We start from the raw sequence: 26,034 nt of genomic DNA, 5'->3' as shown, positions 1-26,034 counted from the left end.
GTGCCGACGCTCATAGGAGACGCTTGAGATCCTTTGTGCGCAGCGATTTTACCCAGACAATGAAAGTCTTCAAAGAGCCATCACTATCAAGAGATGGTGTTTTGAGAGATGATTCAAGCGATCACGGCCATGCCCCACCCGTCATACCAGCTCGCGTAACTTAAGCGATGGGCTGCCTGAAGAGGAAAGAAAAGCCTGTCCGACCGGAGCATCTACTTCGGGCGGGCCGGGCGACGGGTGCCCACCTCACGCCACCCGAAACCGCCGGACGTGTCAGGCCGGGCATATCCGATGCTTCTCACTCCACCACGTGAGTGTTATCCGACTGCCGACGTTCGGAGCCAGTTTGCATGGACGTGTTGGCCGCTGGGCCCTGACGGGCAACAGGGTAGGTCGGGCGGGCATTGTTGCCATGTTGCCTGAGCGATGCAGCTGTCCCTTTTGCGATCGAGTCCAGTAATGTCGAGGCCGCTCCAAGTCGGGTTGCTCGTACACAAATGGAGTCTGTAAAATATTCATTTTTCAATAGTGAGCATTGGGATGCTGATTTTTCGTTTAGCTAGACCCTATCAGACCATTTAACATGACTTCATATCTGTCTATCTATCTGTGCAGAATTGATTGCCTAGGGGCTGTCTGGAGCGTCGCATGGTGCAGGAGGTTGAGGTGCTGGAATAATCATGGCAGCGACAGTAACACTCATCGCAGTAAAATCGCTGAACTCCAGTATTCGAAAAGAAAGATGAATTGCCGCATAGAAAGACATGCTGCGTCTTCGGTTTACTTGACCGCTATTTTAGAGAGGAGGAATTGAGGTGAGGAACTCGAGCAACGAAACGGAGCCGGAGTAAGTAGTGTTGCGGTCTTGAATGTCAAAGACGGTTGTTTCTTACGTTGAAATGGAATACAGTCTTCTCACTATCGATGGAAGCACTTCATGTATTATGAAGCAGATGAATAACAAAGACACTACAACAGATCAAAGGGCGCTCGAGCGCTCCGCTACAAACCACGCACATATGAGTGAAACTTCGACACTTCCTGCAGTAGATGGCGAAGATATGAACGTCGTTCGTCCGTCAAGAGCCTGCCCCAGATTGTATACTACTGACAATAGTCGCACTCGTACTCGCACTCGGCGTTCCCCGCTCTTGGTCCGTTCACAGATCTGACAGCTTCATTCGTTACACCGCTTACGGTGCAATTCGTGTGGAAGCGCGACACAAAGAATCGGTGGAGTGCCCCGGCATTACGCCGGTTTGCAGCCCAGCATCGGCTTACAAAGAAGCCAAGTTAGGAGGTGCGCTAAAGCGAGCTACGCGTTATTATGGTAGTGCTGGCATATTCGAACCACGCGCACAGTATCATGTTGGATTGTTCTGGTGGATCGGTGGATGATAGAAACCTACCGCACCCAAAAAGAACGAATGTGGTCTACCACAAAAGTGCATTTTATAGCGCACCAGGAACCAACTCCACAAACTTACATGTGACGCTCCGACGGGCAGCCCCCAACAGCGCAACGCCTTCATCATTGACGATGGTACCTCATGTCCCAATAATATACATATACCCTATTCCGCCCTCCATTGAACTCCCGAGTGATTACCCCTTCCGCCCAGCCTCCGTCCCTTGCCAAGGACCCACCCACTCACGAACGCCCGCTCACCCATCGTCTTTACCCCCCTCATCACCGCCACTGCATCCAGACCCCCTCCCCTCCCACCATTCCTTCGCGCCCACACCACCGGCCGCCGCAGCCGCCGTCCCAGTCCCAAACCCAGACCCAGACCCCGGCCCCGACTTTGCCAACTCCAACCCCGACTCCGACCCCGACCCCACGTTGAACACCCCACCACCACCATCCCCGCCGCCACCAACAATCTCCCCCGTACTCCCCCTCCTCGGCCCTCCTGTTCTTCCTCCTCCTCCTCCTCCTCCTCCCCCAACAACCAAACCACCACCACCACCACCACCGCTACTCCCTGCCGCCGCCGCCGCAGCGTTCAACCTCGCCGTGGCAGCAGCGGCGTTCCTCTCCCACGCCAGCCGCTCATACGCCATCTCCTTGGCCGCGCGCTGTGCGTCCGTCTCGCGCGGCGCGGTGGCGCTGGCGGCCATGAGGATGCTGGCGCGCTTGATGCCGCGGCGGGCGGCGGTGGCGAGGGAGAGGGCGGTGAGGGTGTTGGCGGTGTGGTGGTGGTGGTGGTGATGTTGGTGTTGGCCGGGAGGAGGGAGGGGGGAGGGAGAAGAAGGAGAAGAAGGAGAAAAGGGGGATACGGGCGGAGGGGCTAGCGGCGGGGTGGAGGCGTGGCGGAGGAGGGCCGGTCGTGGAGGGAAGGAGGCGTGGGAGGTCAGAGGATGTGGTGGTGACGGGATGGTGCGGGTGGAGCGGCGGGGTGGTGGCGGTGGTGCTGCTGCTGCGGATGGTGGGGGAGGAGGCGAGGATATGGGGGTGATGGCGTCTTCGTCGTGTGAGTCGTTGTCCATGTCGCGGTTGCTTTCCGGATTGGCGGGTGGCTGCTCGACGAGTGAGGACGGCGGCGGAGGCGGTTGCGGTGGCGGCGCGGTGGACGGGTGTAGGGTCTGAGAACCATTTTGCGGCGTGGAGAAGACGGCGGGGCGGTAGTCGTCGGCGGCTATCGTGGTCGTCGGTCTGGAGTTGGCGTCGACACATGTGCTTCCGCTCCAGCGTTGGCTAGGCCGACGATGGTCGTCCTTCTCTTCCATGTCGTTGTCTCTACCGCGCCACACGCAGAAGCTGCTCCAGAAGCAGCGGCTGGGGTTGCCGTCGATGTGGCGCCACGGCTTTTCGCGCAGTGAGAAGACGACGGCGTTGACGGCGCCGATGAAGCAGAGGCAGAAGTTGTTGAACGTGTTGACGAGGAAGGGCGGCCGCTTGACGAGCCTCGAGTTGTACGTCAGGCACAGGGCGACGAACGGGAACAGCCACATGCATATGTAGACGAGTGGGTACACGAAGACCTGTCGCAGCTGCCGGCGGATGTGGGTGCGCTTCTGGCGCATCTGTGCCTCTAGCGGATCGGAGACGCGGCGTCTGGAATTGCGCTCGGCGCGGCTGGTGGCAGACAAGTGACGCGAGCGAGTACGGCCGGTCGAGGTGCTTTTGGCTCCGTCCGAGGCGCGTCGACCCGGATTGAGGAAGGCAGTAAACACGGTGATACCGTGACGGCTGGGCGATCGGCGCCCCGAATCGACGGAGCCGGGCAAGCTGGAGCGGTGGCTGTTTGGGTTGTCGCAGGCCTCCTTCAAGGAACCTCGCCACGAACGCAGGCTCTCAGAAATGCTCCTCCGCTTGTTGGTAGAGTTAGCGGCTTCTACCTGGGTATTTGAGGCAACAAGACCGGCCGGGACCTCGATACGGACTCGTGAATTACGCCGGCCGTCTGGGGATACGGTTGTCATCAGATTCGGATTCAAGAGAGCTTCGTTGGGCACTTCGCTAATAGGGTCCACCGACGAGATTTGACGTGCATGTGTGGGCCGGAGCGCGGCCACTACATGGGCAGAATCGGATGCAACATCAGTCGCCTGCTCGCCCGAGTCGAAGGATGGGCGATGGAGGCAAACGTCCGGGCTGCCACTGCGTCTGGTATCCGTCACCGGCGGGCTTCCATCAAGCGTCTCGGACAAGAAGCTCGTTGAAGTTGTCGAGTGGCGTCGGAACGCGGCCGAAAAGTGACTGAACTCGCGGTGGACGTGGATGTAGATTGCGATTGCCAGCCCAAGAATGGTGATCCAGATGGCCAAGCGTGGAACCCACGCAAGTGCAAGGCGATACCATATCGGCCGTAGGGGCAGCGTGCAGAAGGCGCCTTGAGAAAGGTATCCAGCTGCATGGGAGTCTGCAAAGGGAAGAGACGCAAAGATCTGAGGCACGATCAGGATGAAAGCGTAGATCCAGTGGCGGTGCGTGTACAGTCGATCGTCCCCGCCCGCGATCGACACGGGCGGCTTGAAGATCTGTGTCGCGCCGTGTATCGATATGAAGAGTACCGAGAAGTCTGCGCCGGTCAGTGGATGGGTACATGGACGGAAGGTAGGCAGGTCCTGACCAGATACCTCAGTAGCCATCTGTATCAGGTAGCCGGCAGCTTGACAGAAGCGGGTGTGGGTGTAGATGGTCCCACGCCTAAAGGATACTATGGCAAACACCAGATACCACAAGGCGCGCATCCAGTCCCCAAGGATAAGCAGCATGATCAATCTGGGTCGCTCTTGAGTTAGCTGCCGAGGCGTTTGAGATGAGGGGCGAGGGACTACGGACTTGTGCCTGAACCGCTTTCTCATTCGTGTGAACCAGAAAAAGGCAATCGACACCAAAACCAAGCTAATGCATGCTGCGACGACCGAGGTAACCTGCACAATGAACCTTTTGTGGTCATCAAAAAGGAAAATATAGTCGGTATTATCTGTCGACTGATCGTTGTCCCCCCGGCGAGAGTGAAGGCCCACGTTCTCGGCGGGCGTCGAGCCAATCCATGGCATGAAGCCATCCTCTGGTCTTTGTATTGGAGCTGTGAGGAGAGGTAGCGCTGCTATTGAAGTCGGTATCAGGGGCATTCTAGGGAGGGGACACGCCCCAATGGGGCGGTTGCGGACGGCTAGGGGCAAGAATCGTTGCTGATATCAAGGCTGAATCGAACCCACGCGTGGACAGGCCCAGCAGTAATGACAGGCGGTCACGTTCGACGTGCGAGGCAGTGAAGCTGTGGTCGAGTCCTTCCTTTAAATTGCTTGGATGTGGTTCCGAAACATATCGACCGATGCAGCCCGAAGAAATCCGGAGAAGAGAGGGAAGACACAGTGGAGAACAGGGAAGCGGAGCGACCGGAGCGAGGTCCCTTGGTGGTTGAAAACGGCAATCGGACAAAGGCACTAACTCGACCTGCGCGCATCCTACGACATCGTCGACCAGTAGCTGGCTCCGCCACACGGGGGATATGCTAGCGGCTTCCCAATCGTACGCTGTAGAAAAATTACTGGCTGTCTCTTACAAATATCCGCCTCGTGGGGTGGTTTGATGAACGGGCTCTCCCTTCGATACAAAGCGTGCCTGGGTACAGCTAGACGCGTCCAAGACGTAACCGAGGACCATTTGACTTACATAATGATCCGGCATACTTCGCATGGACAAGTGCACCGCTGGCCTACCCGGCTGACGCCGTCAGAGCAGCCGTCATCGCCTGGGTGGCGGAGCTGTGGCAGGCTACGTCTTACACATGGGACGATCCGGGCGAATATGCCGAGAGTATTTGTCTTTGTCCTTGCATTCCAGGGCGGAAGCTACCATGGCCGGTCCCACACACTGATCCAGAACCTTATCCGTATCGCTCGCATGCAACCCACGCCAGAGCTCTGCTCCTCGAATCAGCCACTTGGCGCATGCCGTTCTTCCCGCATTCGCACAGCACGTGCGCGGTTACGCCGGCGGCGCCCCTTGTATGTAAGTCCGACGGCCTCGGTCTCTCAGTCAAAGCTGGGAGCCAAGGCGATCAAGCTGAATCTCAGATCGCCACCTCCTGCCTCTTGTTCGCGCTTCAGGAAGCTCCGCACGCCAAGATTCAGCGCCTTCTCCGACAGCACGTCCTCATCAGCGCCTAACACGCCTCTGTCGAGGGGACCCTTGCGCCTTCCATCCATCTCCCACAGCCGATTGTCCTCCGACTTGACGAAACAGACATAGTGCAAGTCGACGGCGGCGTCCGCCTCGGGGGCAGCCGTGTCACCCCCCGAGGCGGCCGACTGGTGCGCACTCTCGAGGGCTTGCGATTCGTAGAGGAGGTCCGCGCGGGAAGCGGGCTTGAGGGGAATGGCGCTGGCGAGAAGCTTCGCAAGGTCGCTTCCTGGCTCTGCGAAGCGTCAGTGTATCCCCTTGTTTGCAGGGCCACCACCGAATCTGGGCCCGTACCGATTTGCGAGCGGGCTTTGCCGTTGGACACGCCGTGAAGCAGCCCGATCAAGCCGCACGCATTGCCGATCGTCTGCTTATACCACACAACGGGCTCGCCGTCCCCAGAACCCTCATACTCGGGCTTGCTAGAGTCTTCCTCCCGGCGGAATTTCTCGTACGTCTGGCTGACCGGGAAGATGAGTAGCAGCGCGTGCGCCGGGCGGGGAACGAAAGCAAGCAGCTCTGGCTCGTCGATGCTGAAGACATCGTGGAAAGCTAGCTTCGTGGACAGGCCGAGCTTGTGCACGAGCGCACTCATCACCTCCGGGTTGTTTTCTGTCGCCAAGTTAGCTGCCTGCAGACGGCGATCTTAGTGGTGGGACTGCTCGCACCGAGAGGGACGAAGCTCTTCTTGCCCTTGGGGACGTCAGGGTTGTCGAGTCGTTCCTGTTCGGTGGCCATATTGGAAGGTACGGGTTGTGAGTAGACAGTCGCAGTAAGGTTGCGGGGTGGACGCGGTGGTTGTGGAGCTTCGCGATTAGAGAAGGCAGCTTCGAGGATCCGTGTCCAAGCGCCCTATGACGTGCCGAGGTCGGCCGACGCGGGCACCCGCGCGGGGAACATTACAAAGCGCACACCAAGTCAAGCGCGAGGCATTCACGAGGAGCATTGGACATTGCGGGCAAATGGTTGGCATGCCGATTTGGGTGGTTTCTTCAGGATTGTTTGGTTTCAATCTCTCGGGTATCAAACTGCCTTGAGCACTCAAGCTTTACCCATTGCTTCAAAACTTCCAACGCCGAGTAATGCAGTCTCAAGCCCTACCTACGTGTGCAATGTGATGCAACACGCAAGCCATATTCCAGGCTAATTTTCCTTCCTGCCCGAGCCAACGAATCCTTCGCAATATATCATGTTTGAGCCGTAGGTAATGCATAGATCGGCCGTATCGCGGGACTATCATAAAATCATCGCAAGGAGCCAGTGGCCTAGGGTTTGAAGACCGGGCAATTGACAGCCAAGAGGGAGGCCTTGTTCCAGCTGCTCCCGTGTGCTGTCGCGGCCCCGACAGCCGACCAGAGCCATAATATTCTCGTTTCACCAGGACCAACATGCAGCTATTCGGTAGGGGCACGCTCTTAGTTGCCGGGTCTGCTACTGTTGTTGCTGACAATCTTGATCTTGTCGGCGGTAAGCGACTGCGAGTTGTCCATCTTGAAGGTGATGTCCTTGATGATGAAGGTCCACACGTCGTCGCAGAAGCGGTAGGTGTCGAGATGGCCCTGAGCACACGCGCGCGTTTAGCATGCCAGCTGGTCGCTGTCATGGCGACGGGGGCGCATACCTTGAAGCTCATCCGAGCCTTGACCTTCTCGGATATTACATCGGCCAGGGCCTTGTCGAAGTTCTGCATGATCTTGATGGCAAGCTGCGGCTCCATGCGGCGGGTGCTGATGAGCTCGTCCAGCGTGTCCATCAGGGTGAGACCGATGCTGCTGTTGTTTAGCCACAGCGAGAACTTGAGAGGCTCCGCCATGGTGTGGCTGCAGTGCAGTGCAAAGCATACCTGGTCTTCCGGTAGATTTCATAGTAGTTGAGGTCGCTCATCTTGACAGCACCGCGTCTTCAGTCGGCGGGTGAGCGGGGGGGTGCGGCGGGCCACGAGGTGCGTGGTTGCAGAGGGATCGTCGGCGCAAGGGCGGCGGTGTTGGATGTCAGCGCTGGGAGGCGGCAGCACACGTGATGGAGGCTGGCCCGGGCTGCGGCCTTTCTCCGAGCCGCGACGAGCTCCAGCGAGCGCCAGGTCCAAGCAAGCAGCAACGCCCGACCGCGCCGACCACCGCCCTCGACGAGCTCAGAGGGTTTCTTTTCCGTTTTCCATCTCACACAGATCAGTCCGGGGAGATTCGCCAGGATGCCGCTCATCTATGGCGTTGGCGGCGCCACGGCCGCCTTGACCGTCGTCGGCCTGTGTACGTTTACTCTCGCGCGACTCCCGCTCGCGATCTGGCGCTGACATGCTTGCAGATATGCTGTTCAACGGCGAGGGCGAGGCCTTTAACGTAGGCGCCTATGCTGCTGATGATCGCCCCCGAGCTTAGCTGATGACGTCGCTGCCAGGTTGGACAATTTCTCGAGAGCGTTTCGCCGTACATGTGGGCAGACATGGGTATCGGCCTCTGCATCGGCCTGTCCGTGGTGGGAGCTGCATGGTATGCCAGCAGGACGAGCCATGGGGAAAACGCAAACAGCTCGCTGACACTGTGTGCAGGGGTATTCTCATCACCGGTAGCTCCATTCTCGGTGGAGGTGTCAAGGCGCCCCGGATACGGACCAAGAACTTGATTTCCATCATCTTTTGCGAGGTCGTTGCCATCTATGGTGTTATCATGTCCATCGTCTTCTCCGCCAAGATCCAGTCGGTCAGCGGCGATGCCCTCTACTCGGCCTCCAACTACTACACTGGATTCGCGCTCTTCTGGGGAGGCATCACGGTTGGCATGTGCAACCTGATCTGCGGTGTCTCGGTCGGCATCAACGGCAGCAGTGCTGCTCTGGCCGATGCGGCGGACCCCAGCCTGTAAGTGCCACGGATGCACATGGTCTTCCACGAATCTAACGCATGTACACAGGTTCGTCAAGATCCTCGTCATCGAGATTTTCAGCTCCGTCCTCGGCCTTTTTGGCCTGATCATTGGCCTGCTCGTCTCTGGAAAGGCGGCCGATTTCAGCATGGAGTGAAAAGGCCGGTCCACATGACCAAACGGGACATTACCGCCGTCCGCTCGACAGGATGGATCAACGATGTACTATGAGGCGTTGGGATAGACGTCAAAATGGCAAGGAAGCACGGCAGGCGGTTGCAGTGTACGATATCCTTCGTCCTGTGCATATTCAGGCTTGTATATTTGGGAATTGCAGGACCGGGTTCGGGAGGAGGATATGGCGGGCGGAGCGGTAGTGGATAAATTATCTTGCATTTAGCGCATTTCTGTAGCACAATACCCGCCATGGATGCGGAATCACTTCATGCTCTGCTCGTGGGACGAGGATTGGTCGAGGACGGAGAAGCAGGCGTGCAGCTTTAGGCATGGCCGGATGAATGCAAGCGACATCGGATAAGACGTCAGCGGGCGTGCAGCCCCGCCAGCCGATGACACAACGTACGTCGCTCCAATGTCGCAACTCACAGCAGCCATCCTGATCGTCTCCGAGACAGCCGCAAAAGACGCGTCGAGCGACAAATGCGGCGACGTGCTCAAAGACGTGTTCCACAAGGACGCGGCCAGCCAATGGCATGTACAGGCTTTCGAAATCGTGCCAGACAGCGTCCTCGACGTCCAGCGATTTATCCAGCGCTGGGCAGATTCCGAAGATGGCGTGAATCTGATAGTCACGAGCGGTGGCACAGGCTTCACTACCAAGGACACCACGCCAGAGGTAATGCACATCCAGGACATTTTCGTCTGCCTGATATTTGCTAATCCTGCCTCCAGGCTGTGAGCCCGTTACTCCATAAACACGCACCTGGCATTGTGTAAGTACAAGTACTTCAATTGTTGCTTTTTCCTATCCGATTCCTAACAGATTCAGGCATGGTATGCTGGCTGCATCCCTCCAGGTGACGCCTTGTCAGTCCCCAGTATCCCTTCCATGCCAGTTTTCTCTTGTTAAGAATTATTAGTTGCTATGATGGCACGCCCCGTGGCCGGCGTGAGGAACAAGACTCTGATAATCACGCTGCCCGGCTCACCCAAGGGAGCAAGGGAGAACCTGGAAGCCGTAATTAAGCTCCTTCCCCACGCCTGCATCCAAGCTGCAGGCGCCGATTCCCGAACCCTCCACGCTGGGGGTGTGAAGAAGTTGGAGAAAGAGGCAGGATTGCACTCCAACACCAAACCCGCAGGTGGTGTTTCTGCCACAACAAGAATTCAGCCTGTTAACTGCTCGCTAGGAGATAAAGCTGGCCATCACCACCATCATCACCATCATGGACACGGTCATGGCCACGGACACGGAGGCCATGCAGCGCCCAGGGCGCACACAAATCCAGATGAGCACCCCCAGTCTAACGATCCCAGCCTTGGTCCCACGAGACGTTACCGCCACTCGCCATATGAGATGCTGTCGGTGGACCAGGCTCTAGAGCAGATTGCGCAGCACACGCCCAAACCAACCGTCGTAACGATACCGCTCGGTGAGAAAGCTATCGGTCATGTACTTGCCGAAGACATCAAAGCTCCCGAGTCAGTGCCCGCATTCCGAGCCAGCATCGTGGATGGCTACGCCGTGAGCCCACATCAACCGCCACCTGATGACGCCCAAGTGCTGACTTATCTCAGGTGAGGATTCCCGAGTCCGGGTCCTTCAAGGAGGGCGTATACCCGGTTGCCCTCATCTCGCATGCTCAGGCTGGCGAGATAGCGCCGCTTGAGGAAGGTAAGATTGCGCGAATCACCACCGGCGCGCCTCTTCCCCCGCACGCCTCCGCCGTGGTCATGGTCGAAGACACGGTTCTCGAGAGCATGACGGACGGCGACAAGGAAGAGAAGGAAATCAAAATCTTGACCTCGGCCATCAAGCCTGGCGAAAACGTGCGCGAGGTCGGCAGCGATGTGCGAGCGGGCGACGTGATCATGAAGGCGGGCGAGGGCATCACGGCAGTCGGCGGCGAACTCGGGCTGCTGGCCTCGGTCGGCGTCCGTGAGGTCAAGGTGTACAAGAAACCCGTCGTCGGTGTGCTCAGCACAGGCGACGAGATCGTGGAGTTTGACCGCCCCGGCGAGCTCAGGTTGGGCGAGGTTCGGGACACGAACAGACCGACGCTCCTGAACGCGGTGCGTTCCACTGGCTTCGAGGCCGTAGACCTCAAGATCGCGTCGGATCAGTAAGTCTCCATTCTTCCCCATCCCTTTCCCCAGCTCATAGTTCCTGACCCCCAACGACAGGCCCGGCAGCCTCGAAGAGACGCTCCGCCTCGCCCTGCGCCGCGTCGACGTCATCATCACCTCGGGCGGCGTGTCCATGGGCGAGCTCGACCTGCTCAAGCCCACCATCGAGCGCCAGCTCGGCGGCACCATCCACTTCGGCCGGGTGAGCATGAAGCCGGGCAAGCCGACCACCTTCGCGACCGTCCCGTTCAAGTCCGCCGCGGGCGGCGACCACAACGGCACGGTCCGCGCCGTCTTCTCGCTGCCCGGCAACCCGGCCTCGGCGGTGACGACGTTCCAGCTGTTCGTGCTGCCGTCGCTGCACCGCGCGAGCGGCATCAGCCCCGCCGGCCTGCCCCGGGTGCGCGTCACGGCCGATGGCGACCTGCGATGCGATGGGAAGCGGGCCGAGTACCACCGCGCGCTGGTCGTGGTGAAGGCGGACGGCGGGCTGCACGCGAGCAGCACCGGCGGCCAGCGCAGCTCCCGCATCGGCAGCTTCAAGGGAGCGAACGCACTGCTGTGTCTGCCGGTGAAGGATGGGTTCGTGAAGAAGGGCGAGATGGTAGACGCGTTGATGATGGGCCCGGTGATGAGCGAGCTGTGAGTTTGGGAGAAAACGTCATGTTTTATGTACGGCCATCATGATGTACAACAGACCTCCATGTCATCACACAGTTTGCTCATCTTTGGGTACACTTCATTTTTACAACCCAAATGCTTCTGATCCTCCATCCAACACGTCTAGACATGATTAACATCCCTCCCCTTCAACTCCATGCACGCCTCCTTCCTCGGTAAACTTACACTCGGCCGTCCCCAGATCCGTGCTGTTCTGCGCCGTCGTCAAACTCACATTTTTGAAGTCAATGTTATAGCACGGATGCTTCGTCGAGCAGCTGATGCCCGCGGTCGTCGCGTCCCCCTCATCCAGATCCAGCCAGCCCGTCCAATTCACGTACGCGACGTTGGACACGTCCATCAAGCTGCTGCCCTCAAACGCCTCGGTCCCGTTGTTCCCGCTGTTCTGATTGATCTGCGGCCCCGCCTCGGCGCCCTCGACCCTGAAGTTCGAGAAGACGACGTTGCGGACGGACCCCCAGCCGGCGCCGCGCGGCACCCAGGCGCTCTCGTACGAGCGCGACGACTGGTTGACCAGCACGCCGACCCAGGTCTTGACGAGGGCGGAGCCGTGCAGCCAGCGGCCGCCGGTGACGAGGGCCACGTCGTCGAAGACGACGTTCTCGACGGACGCGTCCTCGAGGTACTGGCCGAGCGAGCCGACGGCGACGCCGTTGCCGCCGACGCAGCGCGCGCGGCGGACGCGGACGTTGCGCGAGCGCGGCTTGATGGCGACGCAGTCGTCGCCGCCCTGGTACGTGAAGTCGGTCAGGGTCACGTCGTCGGCGTCCATGGTGTCGAAGCCGTCCGTGTTCTGGACCCAGTTGACGCCGGGCGGGGCGGCGGGGGCGGTGGCGTTGACGAGGATGCGGTCGAAGGCGAGGCGGGTGCCGTTCATGATGTTGATGGCCCACAGCTGCGGGTCGCGCACGTAAAAGGCCGACACGCGCACGTCCGACACGTTCCACAGCACGAACGGCATCGGGCGGCCCGGCTGCGTGTCGCCCACGGGCGAGGCCGCCTCGGCGACGTACCAGGCGTTGCCGTTGCCGAAGATGCCGCCCGTGCCGTGGCCGTCGATCTGGATGCGGTCGCCCGTGAGGACGAAGCCCGCGGCGTGGTTCTGGAAGGCGATGGGGTACGAGTTCGCGCGCCAGTAGGCCAGGTCCGGCGAGAAGGTCCATTGGCCACGCCAGTGGATGTGGACGTCGCTGACGACGGGGTTCAGCCGCGTGGCGATGTAGTAGTCCTCGCCTTCCGGGAACACGATGTCGCCGCCGTTGCCGCAAGAAGCGAAGGCGGAGAGGATGGCTGGCACGTCGTCGGTCTGGTTGCCTGTGGCGTGCACGGTGCATTGAGGGCGGCCATTGTCGAGCGTTGTCTGGATGACCCGGGCCGAAGTGAGGACGCAGTACAAGGAAAGGGGGAGAGCAGGGCACGAGAAGAGACGCATTGTGGAGGCGAGAGGACGTCGCGAGAGCGCGAGAAGATTTGATTCGGCGGCGAGGGAAACAAAAATCTGGGGAGGGTGCGGTTTTGCTTACTGCATTTAACCCATCGTGTACCCGGGCAGTTGATTGGAGGCAAAATGGTTCGCGGGGACGCTGCAGTCGATCATGAGGAGCTTGCTCGTTCGCCGTGTATCCGCGAGGTCATGGCGAGTTGCGGAAACAAGGGCTCGGGGCAGCTTCAGCCGAAGGCGTCTGCGTGCGGGGAGACATGCAGGGGAAAGAATCTGGGGAACTCGCATGACGTCAGAAAACGAGCCGCTTACCAGACTGCGAATAGTCCGCAGTTTGAGCCGCTGTGTCTTCAATATAACTCGGATGGTTGCTTTCCAAATCAGAACATGAGCGTAAAGATTGGTGTGTAGTTCTTAAATCTTGAATCCACAGCGTAACAGCGCTGTCGTGGTGTACAGCCGTTGCTGCCATGCCCGACGCACCAAAGACATCCACCTCGTCTATACAGATTCCAGTATCTACATCTTCGTGTCTTTCGTTGGTCTTCTGTACATTGCGCCGCCGGCACCAGCCTATACAGCTTGTCAGAACTTCCAAGCATGTTCTTGTGGCCCTCACGACTTCCGGTGCATGACCGTTGCGGCCGCCTTGATCCGTCCGTCAGTGCCAGCTCTCCACCCTCCTCTCGTGATTGGAGCGGGGGGATGCAGAAGTAGCTTACCTGGTGGTTAGGGAAGATGAGCGTATCGGCGATGACGACGTTCTCCCGGCGACCGGCAGCGAAGACAATGACCTCGGCAATGTCATCGGGGGTCAGAGGATCAACGCCCTTGTAAACGGCATCGGCCTTGGACTTATCGCCGTAGAAGCGGACAACGGAGAACTCCTGCGACAATCAGTCAGCCTTCTTCTGCCAGAGCAGCACCCAATCATGCCCACGCACCGTCTCGACCTGGCCCGGGTCGACCTCAATCACCCTAATGCGGGTGGAGATGAGCTCTCTCCGGAGGGAATCGGTAAAAGTGCGCACGGCGGCCTTTGTGGCGCAGTAGATGCTACCGCCAGGATAGCCTTCGCGGCCCGCAATGCTGCCGACGTTGATGATGTCTCCCTTGCCGCCGTCGGGGCGCGACTTGTAAAGCTTCAGGACCTCCTGGGTCATGCCGATCAAGCCGGTGACATTGGTCTGGAACATGACGTTGATGTCCTCCTCGGCAATCTCGGGGGCTTGGGCAACGCCCTTGACAAGGCCGCTATCACGGGCGGTCAGCACGAGGGCGCGCATATGGCATGCAGAGGTCTGACTCACGCATTGTTGACCAGCACATCAATGTTCTTCCATTCTTGGGGCAGATTGGGGACGAAGCTCTTGACCTCGGACGGGTTGCTGACGTCCAGCTGCACGGGAAGCACCTTGACGCCGTCGCCAACCTCCTTCTTGATGTCGTCGGCAAGCTGCTTGAGGGCGTCGATGCGGCGCGCGGTCAGGACCAGGCGCAGGTCCTTGGGGCTCGTGCGGGCGAACTCGAGGGCGGTGCTGCGACCAATGCCGGAGCTGGCGCCGGTGACGACAACGGTCTTGCCTTCGAGGCGCTTTGCGACGGCGGACGACATGGCGCGGGCTGCGATGGACGAGCCAAAGAGGTGGGGGTGAGCTGCTGCGGAGTGGGGGCGTGTAGCAGTGCGGGCGAAAGCGGCGCTGGTGCGGGTGAAGCGGCGGAGGGAGGGCATAAAAGGTGGGATAGGCTGGCAAGGTGAAGTTGATATGGGCAAAAGACAGCAATGGTGCAATTGAAGCTGTGGATTGCAGCAGCGGGGGAGTGGAGACGGTTGGGAGCTCTGACGCTCGAATAGATATGGACCCGAGCCCGCGCCGATGGCTGCGACCAGGGTCGTCGGCGAGCGACGTCAGCCAACCCCACGCTGCGATCCTCGCCTTGCCTGACCCATCCTCGCCGCTAATTTTCCGTCGTCTTGCCATCTCAACACCGTCTCTCCGCGAAAAGAACGTGGAGGAGGTTGCGTGATGCCAGGGGCCCCGAGTGAAGCCACGCCCATGTGGCCACGATCCTAAACTCAATGTGCCCTGCAGATGCAAAAGAAAATTCACCGGCGTTAATGAGTCCCGTGAAAATCTTCCACGTCTTTCACAAGCTCTTGGCGGCGAGCTGCCTCGTGCTGCGCCCAGCGGGACAAAATTTTCAAAGTTGGAAAAAACAGAACCTTGTTCAATAACTACTCCCTTGGAGTCTTTGCCGCATTTCGAATGCCTATACTGACTGCTGGGCTCCGGCAGCCGTGGATTTGTGGGGGAAATGATGGAAAATCACTGGTTGGCCTCTCAACCACGCCTGTTAATGGAACGCCCGTACCATGGCGCAGTTAGCGGCTGCCCATGCCTTCTGCTCCAGACAAAGATGCAGTCGGCCGGTGCTACAGGATGCTGGTATTCCAACTCGGCGCTGGGCATTTTACCCTGGTGATATTCCAGCTCAACGCTGGGGATTTGACCCGGAATCCGCGCTGAAGATCTCCTGGCTCCAGGCCCAGTAAAGAGCATCCTCAGTCTACTTTGTTCAGGGTAACAATCGGAACAGTGCCATGGTACTCGTCATAAGATCTATGTGAACTGCAGTTCTGACCAGGCAGCCGTTGTGTCAAACCCACAGTACTGGAAACTTCACCCGTGACCAGCACGTTAACACTTTTCACTGTATGCCCTGTGTTTATTTTTTTTGTTGTTTTGGTTTCCTCGCTTTCCAAAGGACTTCCTCCGCCGCGCAACCCATCGTTGGTCCCAGCCTCCAGTCCACGCACACAACTACAAGATCTTTCGCCCTCCCGCACACGACGCACCTTGACACATCTTCCGCACACCCACAGCGCTTCGCACAACCCGCTCTCTTGAACTTCTTTGTAACGCGCTCTCAACCTCCTGTCCAGCCCATTAAACATCCATTCCGCGACACTGCTCCACCCATAGCAACCCGTAACCAACACGCGCTTCGCAACCCGCCGCTGGGATAACCATTCACTTCGTCTTCTCGGTGCGACCAGCAGTTTTACTCCAACTTCGCACACCATGACGCAACCTGTCGAACCGCAGAGCTTCGCTTCCGGTCTTGAGAGCTTCGGTTCCATTGACTGGGACGCCGAGTACGACGAGCTCGTCGCAGCCGATGATACCACATCTGCGCAGTCCGAGCCCGAGCAGCTCCAGCCAGAGGGCCCGGAAGCCATCAACACGGCGCCGCTGGTCGAAGAACCCACATCTGACCTCCCTTACCCCGACAACACCACATACGCCGACCATACTCCCTTCACCATGGCCGAGTCTCCCGACCAGACCGTCACCACAGACACAATGTCCAGTGAACACGAACACCTTCCCGATCAGTACGGCAACGAGACGCCGACAGTGTCGGACAGTACCCCAGCGGTCAACTTCGTCCAGCAGCCAGGTTCGTTCGCCGCCTGGACGCACCCTGGCTGGTGCTGGAACGAGTCGCCGTCATGTTACGAATGGACGGCCACGTCCCCCGAAGTGAGCGCATGGGCGATGTCGCCTGGCATCTGGAGCGACGCCAACTGGATCATCGGCGCCGCTCGCCAGGGCGACGATTACGCCCACGACGACATCCCGCGCATCGCCAGCCTTCTTCAACGTGCCTTCGACTACACGTATGACGTGTCGGGGTACGCTGGTGTCTGCTTCCCCGCGCTGGCCCGTGGATTCAAGGCGGTGCCTCGCCGCGGCACCGGCGATCTTCCCCGCGAGCAGTACCAGAACAGAGGGGCGAAGGGGCTGAGGCGGGATCGGAGAGGCCCATCTCTAGAGGAGGAATATGTCCCCATGGGGGAGACCTCCAAGATGCAACTGGGCGTCTATTTCCCTCGGCCCTCCCGCCTCTCCGATGTGTGGACGGCGGAAAACGAGGACGATGAGGACGAGAAGGAGCAGGAGGAGATGGGGGAGGAAGAGGAGATGGAGGCGGAGGAGATGGAGGCGGAGGCGGAGGCAGAGCTTGTGGAGAGCTCCGAGGAGGGGCGGGCCTGCCTTGACGGCAGAAGCTGCGAGGAGACGGAAGGCGCAACGCCCAGTGCGGCGTCGGAGGAGTCATCGATCAACAGTGACAACAGCAGCTGCAGCAGCAGCGACAGTGATGACGACCACTACAACAGCTCAATCTCGGACGCCATCGACGAAGACGAGATCCCTGCTATCCCCTCCAGGCCCGCCATCCTCATGCCGACGTCACCCCACACTCCTGTGCGCCCCTGCAGCGATCTTCCACAAGATCAAAACCCCAGCCCGAAGCTCACGAGCCCCGGCTCTCCGCGCCACCTGGCAGATAACGATGTGGCGCCACAGCTAAGCCCGGCGCTTGCACTCGCAGACATGAATGTCGGAAAAAAGCTGGCTCCGCCGAAGTCATTGTACCAGAGCTTCGTTGAGAAGAGCGGCAATAGGTCGACAGGCGAGACAGAGGGGAGGAACCAGGATCCTGATGAAAACCACACAGGTTTCTGGACAAACACTGCCGCTGCCGCCATCGCTATCGTTGGTGGTATGACGGTGCTCTTGGGCTGAACGCCACACCTATCCGAACCTGACGGAAGCGACGTCCACAGATGAGAACACTTGGCTTCACAACATGATAGCGATTAAGAGCACAGCGGAGGAGTATAACAGAGGGTCATTTCTATTACAGCATTCTGAGACGTTCCAAGAACGGAGCTTCCCTGAAAAGTTTAGTAGCTTAGGGTCAGGGGGACGCTAGACGACGTTGCATTTTTCTTTGCGATACTGAGATGGTCGAAAAAGCATTGGGACCTGGCGCTTTATACCACAGATTTTCAACACTGGTCTTTTTCATGAATCCAAGGTGTCCTTGGATGGAAGGGATGGGGCTTTTTTATTTATTCATTTACGATGCAACGTCTGACAGGCATCAGGAAGGTTTTTTTCCTTACTAGCATAGCGAGCGGAGGTTTTGTCAGCCATTGACTTGTTTGAATTGATTTTTGTCCTCTTGATAATGCACAACGTTTGCGAAGTGAGAAGTGATTGCATGATTCTGGATATGGGCTCCACAGATCGCGGGCGTGGAGCACTGCTTTGGTTATCCGCTTTTACCGGTCCCCTTCACTACTCCAACAGTATCACGGGTCGCAGTCCAGCTCAGCTTACAGTCGCCAGATGCTTGTAAGTTGAGGATGATTCGTGAAGAGTAAGTGTGCCTGAATGTGAACTAACACCTCATCGCGCGCGGCCGAGCCCCGTACAGTTAACACGCCGACAACGAAACCGAGTTGGTCCAAACACACGGGCACCTCGTCTCCGAGCACCGTCAGTGCTGGTGCCGCTTCCTACAAAGGGCGCTCGCCAACCTCGACCACACTCCTACGCCTTTCCATCCACATTTCTTTGCAACTCTGCGCCGCTCCCTGTACACCTAATGTTCAAGTCTGACACGACGAAGACCATGCGCTCTCTTCCCGATAGTGCTTCTGATTCTACCTCCTGGCTCCACACCGAAGACATGGTTGCACTGGCTGGCATTGAACGCACCCAGCGCCGGTCCATCATGTCTGCCAAATGCAGCCACTTGGTCGGCCGCCTCAGCTCCAAGCTGCAGAGGATGTCGTCCACCTCGACAAAGGCGATCAAGCACGCGTCCCAAAAGATGCGCAGCGTCTTGAACAAGTCGGCACGGAACGGCTCGACTACTGACGCCCGCTCCCATGACGACTCTCTTCCCTATCACCACGACACCCGCCACGAGACAGACGAGCTTACTCAACAGGAGATTGACATACTTTTCGATTCGTTCAGCTCGGTAACCGACTCTGGCATCGATATGAGTGCCTGCGGTCTGCTTCCAGCACATGACGCGGACTACACGCCCTCGCCATACGTCGACACGGACACGTCCATGGAGGTCTGCGAATGGGCTTCATCGCCAGACATTGCTGTACATATCTACGCCGTTCGCTCCGCTGCCGCCGCTGATGACGGCGCCGACACCAACGACGACATCAGACAGTCCGAAGGTGTGCTCCGGCGGGCTTCTTGCCTGAACCGGGCGGATGACCGCCTCTACCATGTCCCCGGCCGGCTGAATATCAGCCTACCCAAAGGAGCAACCGGCAGCATGCACCTACCTTCGCGATACCCTCGCGGCGCCAAGGGGTTGAAGAGGCCGGATGACTATGACTTTCCCAGCTGGCACCCTGGCCCGGATGGCTACATGGTGCCCACTCAGCGCCTTCCTCGAGGCGTCTTCTTGCCCAAGCCATCGCGGCTATGTGAGGTCGAGACGGCTGAGGACACTGACTTTGGGGAGGAAGGCATGCCGGTCCGACTGCTCAGTCAGAACGTCAGTCAGCGCAGTCTCCGCCGCACCAAGGCCATGGTCTCTCGCCAGCATCCAGCCATCAACCAGGACCAGGCGTCGGACAATGCCGCCGATGACAGTTTGCTGTGCTCCGACTTTGACGGTAACTGGGTCACCTACGGCAATGATTCGGACGAGAAGACAACTCGAGAGCTGGACGTCATGCTGGAAGAAGATTCGATTGAGGAGCACACGAGCGCTGAATGTTTTTCAGAGGTCAGCAAACAGGCCCGGCTCGGCTTCACTCAGCGCGTCAAAGCAGAGTCGATCAAGCTTCTACGCCCCTTCTCCTCTTTGTTTGCCATTGTGGCCAGCGAGGACATTGGCAGTGAAGAAGATGACGCCGTCTTGGAGCAAGACGAGTCCTACTCTGGTTCGAGTACTCGCACTCGATCAACCAACGCGCTGGCCACGGTCCAAGTCCAGGCATTCAACGGAGAAGACTACAGCGAGTGCGATGCCAGCAACTTCTCAATCTTCGCGCAGGGACCGGAGGAGGACGCAACCGAATTCTCCGAGCAATCCACCATGATCCATCACGAGGCGCAGTTTGGCGTCTCGGAGGGAGGTAGGGTGAAGCTCAGTGTCAAGTCGCAGGAGCAGCTGGCCGACATGGTGTCCTCCATCGAAGACGAGTTTGACCATGACGACAATGAGCTCGTACTTCCTTGCTCACTGCCCGCACTTCCGATTGGCGTGCAGTACGCCGAAGAGCGCACGTCCATCATCTCGAGGGGGCCTCACCTCATCATCCCTGAGAGGCGCACCCGCATCGCCATGGCCACTGGTGGCTTGGGTGACGACGAGGGAGTAGAGAAGACGAAGGATTTCGGGTTGTTTACTTCCAAGTGCTATCTTTAGCGAGAGAGGGAAGGCTGGTGTGGATCGAGAAAGTCTCCGGTGTTTGGAAGGGTAATGTGTTTGTGTCCGGGGGCTGGGTCTCAGTTTTTGCTTGTAAAGTAGCATCGAGCGTGTTGCTACAGCGTGTTTGCTTCTTTCTTTCTTTCCAAAAGTCTTTCGCAGTTAATGAAAATGACAATATAATTAGACCTCAAGTCTGTAGATGAACGGCACCGCGCTTTCCAAGCCAAGAGGGCTCGTCGGGGTACCCATGGGCCACCAGACTCTGGGTTCATTCAAAATGTCTTTCCCAGATGGGATCGTGGGTTCGATGGCATGACAGAAGGCTTTGTTATCGACCAGAATTGTCTGCCAGGCTCCGCTGGTCGGTCGATGGCAACTTCCCCGGTTTCGGCCGGCGTCATGAAGCGTCTGGGGGTTGACACGGAAAAAAATCAATCACTTGCGGCAAGAGCGACACACGCCCTCGCCGCCCGCTGCACCTTCGCCCGCCCACCCAACTTCACCTGCGCCATCAACCCGCCGGACTTCTGTTACTGGCTTCCCACCTCCCTCGTCGGCCATCTGTTATCCCGGCACACACCTTCGCATCGCAACGCCTCTCCAGCGCGCCCGCCGTCACTTGTACCACATACCGAAAGAAGACTGCCCACACTGGCCATACGCAATGGCTCCCAAACCTCCCACCTACCCCCGCGGTGCCAAGGGCTTGAAGAGGTCGGGCGATCCCGATGTTCCAGTGACACGCTGGGCCCCCAACGGCATACAGCTCCAGCCCTTTGACGTTCGAATCTTCCATCACCGTGGCTGCTTCTTCCCCGCTCCTTCGAAGTTGAGCCATGTCGAGACTTTCGACTCCGCCGACGAGCCTGGAGATGCCCCGGAACACCATGATGCCACTTTGGACGAGAACCATGACCAGCAGAGCATTGTCCTGCCACCCGTTGCTGGTCAGCAGCCGGCGGATTACTACGGTCCAGCAAGCAACTATGCTGGTTCTATCTCAAGTGACTCGGACTCGGACTCCGATTCAACCTCCCGAAACGATGACGCTAGTTACGCCGTCGAAGCCGACACCGACTCCGACCCTGCATTTTCTTCCTGTGATGGCGCCTTCGCTACTGAGGCCGGAGAACATGATGCCGATGGCGACGACGATGCCATGAGCGTCGATCTCGATGATGAGGGCTTTGGCATCCTTCCGGCCGGGCTGGATGAGCCCCAGCTTAAACTCAGGCCCGCCAGTACCGCGCAGATGTTGGATATCATGCATGCCGCTACTGACGAACTGAACCATGATCATGTCATATCTTTTCGTCACTCGAGACATCTTCCGCCCCTACCTGAAGGATACGAATTTATTGTGACACCTACCATGGCTTTCTGCAGAAAACCCTATCTCATTCTGCCCGTCAATTCTGCTCGCTCCAACCGCATAAGAAAAGACGACCACTATGACCATGAAGAGGCCACGCCTCTCTGAGCCACATGTGACGCTGCGACTGGGTACTGGATCTGGAGAGAATCGAGGGGGAGAAAAAGAGAACAGGTTTCCCACGCTTGGTGCTATGGTGTTTTAGACTTGTTTCTATTTCTTCTCCAATGTACCAAGTAGCTCCATTCTTGATCTCTTTCTATGCGTTTTGTGTTTTGGCTTTTGTTGGAACGCAACCTTGTTGAAATCTGCTTGGACATGAAGCAAACCCTGGATTCTACCACTCCACAACACACAATTGTCACAGAAGTTTGCCCGATTGAAGCTAGATATCATAACGATTTGGTTCTTTTCCCTTCAAATATACAATGATTTGAAGCCCGAAATACCCGCGCCGCCAGATTCTGCGCATCTTGAGAAGTGACGCATCTCCTCTGCTCCCGCACAAACGGTGCCCCCACGACAGCAATTCTGATTGTGCAGCACAACGAGAAATGTGTAAATCCAACAGGTTGATACCTCTTTGCTCACGACCGATCCTTGGAGGGTCTTCCGGTGGTTTGTTGACTTCATGTACACCAGCGGTAGCGTCCGCGGCCGCGCTGTGTGGTCTCTAGTCACTAACACAAGGTGGCCCCATCCGTAGCTATATGGTAAACACATGACCTTCCACCGCGGCCTCTGGTCCTAACAATCTGAAGCGAGAAAGGTTATCAATCACTTGCTTGCGGCAATCTCAAGAGGAACCGTCGGGCACTGTCCGACCATCTGCTCTCCATCAACCTGAAAGCATCCACCCACTTTCACTCAGATTACTCCAAAGAAACTCCGCCGTATCATACACTTTAATATATCAGCCTCAAGCCACACATTTATAATCTCATTCCCCCCTGTTCAACCACTTTCGTTAACAAATCCCAGAGCAATGTCTACCTCTTCCACCATGAACTTCGCTACTGGTCTTGAGCAGTTCGGCACCCTCGGAGGCCTGAACTGGGATGATGAGTTTGAGGCACTTGCTTCAACTTCCCCTGCCCTCAACCCGGAAGATGTTGTAAGCCGCACCAATTCTTACTCCGTTCAGTGACTAATACCAAGCAGACTGCTCAGGATAATGAAGTCGCTGAGCCCGTGTCGACCAAGCCCACCGACGGCGAGCTCTTCCCTCTCGAGAGCGACGTCGATCCTGTCATCGTAAATGTCACACCCAAGGAAGGCCCGGCTGAATCGCCCAAGGCTGAGACGCACCAGCTCTGGGAAGAGAGTCAACCGTGTTCTGCCGACAGCCTGTTTGAAGAACACACCGCAGTGTCCGAGCCTGAGCAACAGGACACTACCTCTTCGTTCGACAGCTTGTTCGAGGAGCCAGCTACAGTGCCTGAGCCTGAGCAGCTTGGAACCGCCTCCCCCATCAGCAGCGAGCCCCTCCACCCCGGCCCTACCGACGAGACAACTTCTTGGTACGGGTACACGACCACCTCCCCACAGGTCGCCTGCTGGGTCATGTCGCCCGGCATCTTCCACGACATCGAGGGAAGACTGAGCATGAGCATGGACGACTTTTTCGAGCACAGGGACGAGCCACGCGTCGCTTCTTGTTTGCAACGCGCCATCGACCACGTTTACGCAGTACCTGACGCTGCCCAGATCCCCTACCCCGGCAAGGCCACGGGTGGAAAGGTTCCGCTCCCACAGTTGCCTCGTGGATCGATTGGCTTCAAGGAGCTCTACGATGAGGATGTCCCAGAGGACATGTATATACCCAACGGCATCAAGGTTCGTCAGCCTGGACCGGACGGCAGGGCATTCTACCCTCGCCCGTCACCTCTGAGCAACGTCTCCGGCATTGACTATGGGGATGATGCCGATGAGATGGAGGACACCAGCGGAGCAAGCGCTATCATCGTCCCCACCAGTGACGACAACGACGAGATCTCGATCCAGGCCTACGATCTCGAAAGCGAATACGACGCCGATGAGGAGTACAGTCTGACCTTTGAGGAAAGGATCGAGGCTGAATTCCAAGCCGAGATCGACGGTGGCTGCCTTCCCGCGAACGTCGTTGATCAAGACAACGCGTATTTTTACAGTTCCAGCGAGGAACCGTCCCCTTGGCCCAGCTCCCCTCCTTTGCCTACCCTCGGCACATACAGCTCGGCCACCGAGTTCGAGCATGAGATTGCCGACCTGCCTGCCACCAAGTCGACCTCAGACTGGCCTGAGCTCTCTCCGGCGCCGAACCGCAAGATTCCCGGTCTCGGTCATGCTCACCCCTCGGATGCACCTCTATTCGCTTCCGCCTTGGACCAGGCTAAATCCGATAGCCTTGAGCTTCATGGAGAAAATGATTTCGCCATTACGCTGAACGGCGACGACATTGACGAAGCCTTCTCTCATCTCGAGAACTTGAGCCGCGCATCCCCGGTTGAGCTCCAGGAGTGCAGGCCTCAGCCCAGCTGCTCCTACGCGGAATCGGTGCCCTACATTGATTGTCACAGAGGCGCTTCACAGTCTACCACTGGAGGACTGCGCGGCATCATCAATGTGATGGGAGCAGTTGGCCACACGGTCTGGTCAATTTGCAGTGTTAACCCCCTTTCAGTTTTCTTGTTTTGAGCGAACACTTGATCGTATTCCGAAGAGCAGCACCGGCTGGATGACGGAGGTGCATGATATCCAGTGTGTTTATTGGAAGGGAGGGTGTGTTGGCATTTTATGGCGTTTTCGAGCTTGGGGTCTGCGTGTTTTGTGTTCGGTTCTAGTTAGCTCAACCGTGCCCAGAGGGAGCCTGCATCGGACCAAGGCATTTTCCGCAGCACGCTGTAAGAGAAACAAACGTTAATTTCCAAGACACTGCTCCGTGATGCGGTGTTTGCGAATCACAACTGAGCACGTGGAATACTTGATGCAAGTCTAGCAGGTGTTTAGAGGGCAGGACACCTTTAAGCCTTGCTTACTCGGCAAGTAAGGGCATGAATAGCCTATAACAGAGCCAAAGTAGGCGCCCTTTCTAGGGAAAACACCGGGGTACCTGTGTCTGCTGCCCGATTTCTTGCTCTGGTAGAGTGATGCAATGCGCCACTTGAACAACTGGCAGATAGTACCAGCGGGTCATTCGCCATGTCAACGATCGGGATGTACTACAGACTGATCGTCCTAATACTGCTGCCAAAGCCAAGTGCAGAAACAAGACAGCTCCGAAAGCCACCCCAAGGCGTCAAAGTCTGCGTGCAACTCGAAATCGACACGGTGGTCATGGTGAATATCTGTCTACAAAGCCGAACCATGGTACAGTTGGGCGGATAAACCTCAATCACCCAACGGCCCCTAGAGCATCAAGTGCCGGTAAAAGAGCCATCGGGGCTCCAAACCCTCTTCTCCTTCATCCCTCCCCATTCTCGAGTTTCTTCTCGCCTCTATCAACTTCCCACGCTCCAACCAACCATCTTTGCCACCAACCACCCGCCAACCAACATGGACACCGACCTCCGCCCCATAACGCAACCGGAATCCCCCTCCCTCCACCCGGCCCTGTGCAGCACCAGCCCCGAATGCATCGCCTGGCTGCTCGCGCCCGAGATCAGCTGGTCGATCCAGGCGGGCGGGCCGGGCCGGGCGGCGCGGCGGCGGCTGCGGCGCCTCATGCACCACCGCGACGCCGGCCACGACGGCGCCCACGACGACGACGTCGACGCCCGCTCGACCGCCTCGCGCGTCTGCGCCGCCGACGGCCTGCGCCGCCCCGTGCTGCTGCGCAACGCCTGCCGCCACGTCTACGGCGGCGTCCCGTGCGGCACGCCGTGGCCGCTCGGCGCGACCGGCCTCTTGAAGCGCGAGCCGCCGCCGCCGCCGCCCGGCGCCAAGGGGCTGAAGGTCCGGGGCGTCGTCCGCCGCGCGCCGTGGCATGATGGTGATGGTCATGGTGATGGTGCAGATGCGGGTGCGGATGCGGAGGAGCTGCGCTCGCGGACGTACTACGCGCCGGAGCCGACGAAGATGAGTCGGGATGTGTGGACGATGGAGGAGGAGGAGGAGGAGGAGGAGGAGGAGGAGAGCGGGGATGATGATGGTGGTGGTGGAGTGCTCGAGGCTTCTTCGCCCTCGGCGGGCGCGCCGGCAGATGGTCAGGGGACGACGTCGTTGACGAATGGTTCGTGGTTCCAGGAGACCGACCTGTAGTCGACATGAGACACCACAGCAGAACTCGTGATCCATAGCGCACCATCGCAAACGCGGCTGGGCTAGAGATGCAGGGTGGAGACGGATGCGCTGTCTGTCTGTCAGTCAGTCATCGAAGCTTCAGAGATCAGGACCCTCGATCATCCGCCGCCGTCTTCGACATACACCGGGAAGCTATCCGCAAGCCGTTTGGAGAGAACCATCGGGCCAAACAACAGGCGCGGCTGCAAGA

General features: G+C 58.3%; 12 protein-coding genes across 12 annotated transcripts; 7 read left to right on the top strand and 5 right to left on the bottom strand.

Annotated features, from left to right (window-relative positions):
- Positions 1-1,665: 1,665 nt before the first annotated feature.
- Positions 1,666-4,221, bottom strand: BKCO1_1000195 (glucose receptor git3; the record flags this gene model as incomplete). The annotated part of the gene is made up of 1 exon (XM_020269565.1): positions 1,666-4,221. One exon carries the CDS (start codon positions 4,219-4,221, stop codon positions 1,666-1,668), a length of 2,556 nt encoding a protein of 851 aa, XP_020135524.1.
- Positions 4,222-5,490: 1,269 nt separating this feature from the next.
- Positions 5,491-6,376, bottom strand: BKCO1_1000194 (cysteine proteinase; the record flags this gene model as incomplete). Its single annotated transcript, XM_020269564.1, has 3 exons — positions 5,491-5,873; positions 5,933-6,250; positions 6,307-6,376. 3 exons carry the CDS (start codon positions 6,374-6,376, stop codon positions 5,491-5,493), a joined length of 771 nt encoding a protein of 256 aa, XP_020135523.1.
- Positions 6,377-7,053: 677 nt separating this feature from the next.
- Positions 7,054-7,451, bottom strand: BKCO1_1000193 (transcription initiation factor iia small chain; the record flags this gene model as incomplete). Its single annotated transcript, XM_020269563.1, has 2 exons — positions 7,054-7,197; positions 7,260-7,451. The coding sequence occupies 2 exons, from the start codon at positions 7,449-7,451 to the stop codon at positions 7,054-7,056; spliced, it is 336 nt and encodes a 111-aa protein (XP_020135530.1).
- Positions 7,452-7,829: 378 nt separating this feature from the next.
- Positions 7,830-8,656, top strand: BKCO1_1000192 (v-type h+-transporting atpase 21kda proteolipid subunit; the record flags this gene model as incomplete). Its single annotated transcript, XM_020269562.1, has 5 exons — positions 7,830-7,887; positions 7,943-7,977; positions 8,036-8,127; positions 8,187-8,495; positions 8,548-8,656. 5 exons carry the CDS (start codon positions 7,830-7,832, stop codon positions 8,654-8,656), a joined length of 603 nt encoding a protein of 200 aa, XP_020135529.1.
- A 435-nt stretch (positions 8,657-9,091) lies between these two features.
- Positions 9,092-11,452, top strand: BKCO1_1000191 (molybdenum cofactor synthesis domain-containing protein; the record flags this gene model as incomplete). Its single annotated transcript, XM_020269561.1, has 6 exons — positions 9,092-9,355; positions 9,412-9,452; positions 9,509-9,546; positions 9,600-10,204; positions 10,258-10,802; positions 10,864-11,452. The coding sequence occupies 6 exons, from the start codon at positions 9,092-9,094 to the stop codon at positions 11,450-11,452; spliced, it is 2,082 nt and encodes a 693-aa protein (XP_020135528.1).
- A 147-nt stretch (positions 11,453-11,599) lies between these two features.
- BKCO1_1000190 (extracellular exo) lies at positions 11,600-12,919 on the bottom strand (the record flags this gene model as incomplete). The annotated part of the gene is made up of 1 exon (XM_020269560.1): positions 11,600-12,919. One exon carries the CDS (start codon positions 12,917-12,919, stop codon positions 11,600-11,602), a length of 1,320 nt encoding a protein of 439 aa, XP_020135527.1.
- Positions 12,920-13,447: 528 nt separating this feature from the next.
- On the bottom strand, positions 13,448-14,660 carry BKCO1_1000189 (oxidoreductase; the record flags this gene model as incomplete). Its single annotated transcript, XM_020269558.1, has 4 exons — positions 13,448-13,501; positions 13,651-13,815; positions 13,873-14,182; positions 14,239-14,660. 4 exons carry the CDS (start codon positions 14,658-14,660, stop codon positions 13,448-13,450), a joined length of 951 nt encoding a protein of 316 aa, XP_020135455.1.
- Positions 14,661-16,011: 1,351 nt separating this feature from the next.
- On the top strand, positions 16,012-17,520 carry BKCO1_1000188 (lpxtg-domain-containing protein cell wall anchor domain; the record flags this gene model as incomplete). The annotated part of the gene is made up of 1 exon (XM_020269557.1): positions 16,012-17,520. The coding sequence occupies one exon, from the start codon at positions 16,012-16,014 to the stop codon at positions 17,518-17,520; it is 1,509 nt and encodes a 502-aa protein (XP_020135456.1).
- An 868-nt stretch (positions 17,521-18,388) lies between these two features.
- On the top strand, positions 18,389-20,188 carry BKCO1_1000187 (uncharacterized protein; the record flags this gene model as incomplete). Its single annotated transcript, XM_020269556.1, has 1 exon — positions 18,389-20,188. The coding sequence occupies one exon, from the start codon at positions 18,389-18,391 to the stop codon at positions 20,186-20,188; it is 1,800 nt and encodes a 599-aa protein (XP_020135188.1).
- Positions 20,189-20,855: 667 nt separating this feature from the next.
- On the top strand, positions 20,856-21,671 carry BKCO1_1000186 (uncharacterized protein; the record flags this gene model as incomplete). The annotated part of the gene is made up of 1 exon (XM_020269555.1): positions 20,856-21,671. One exon carries the CDS (start codon positions 20,856-20,858, stop codon positions 21,669-21,671), a length of 816 nt encoding a protein of 271 aa, XP_020135189.1.
- An 877-nt stretch (positions 21,672-22,548) lies between these two features.
- BKCO1_1000185 (chromosome alignment-maintaining phosphoprotein 1) lies at positions 22,549-24,239 on the top strand (the record flags this gene model as incomplete). The annotated part of the gene is made up of 2 exons (XM_020269554.1): positions 22,549-22,677; positions 22,725-24,239. The coding sequence occupies 2 exons, from the start codon at positions 22,549-22,551 to the stop codon at positions 24,237-24,239; spliced, it is 1,644 nt and encodes a 547-aa protein (XP_020135190.1).
- Positions 24,240-25,097: 858 nt separating this feature from the next.
- On the top strand, positions 25,098-25,802 carry BKCO1_1000184 (uncharacterized protein; the record flags this gene model as incomplete). The annotated part of the gene is made up of 1 exon (XM_020269553.1): positions 25,098-25,802. One exon carries the CDS (start codon positions 25,098-25,100, stop codon positions 25,800-25,802), a length of 705 nt encoding a protein of 234 aa, XP_020135191.1.
- Between the last annotated feature and the right edge of the window lie 232 nt (positions 25,803-26,034).

This window comes from Diplodia corticola (genome assembly GCF_001883845.1).
Source record: "Diplodia corticola strain CBS 112549 chromosome Unknown scaffold1, whole genome shotgun sequence".
In the NCBI taxonomy this organism is placed as follows: domain Eukaryota; kingdom Fungi; phylum Ascomycota; class Dothideomycetes; order Botryosphaeriales; family Botryosphaeriaceae; genus Diplodia; species Diplodia corticola.
Note: the sequence above shows the minus strand (reverse complement) of the source record. Positions and strands in the feature narration are given on the sequence as shown.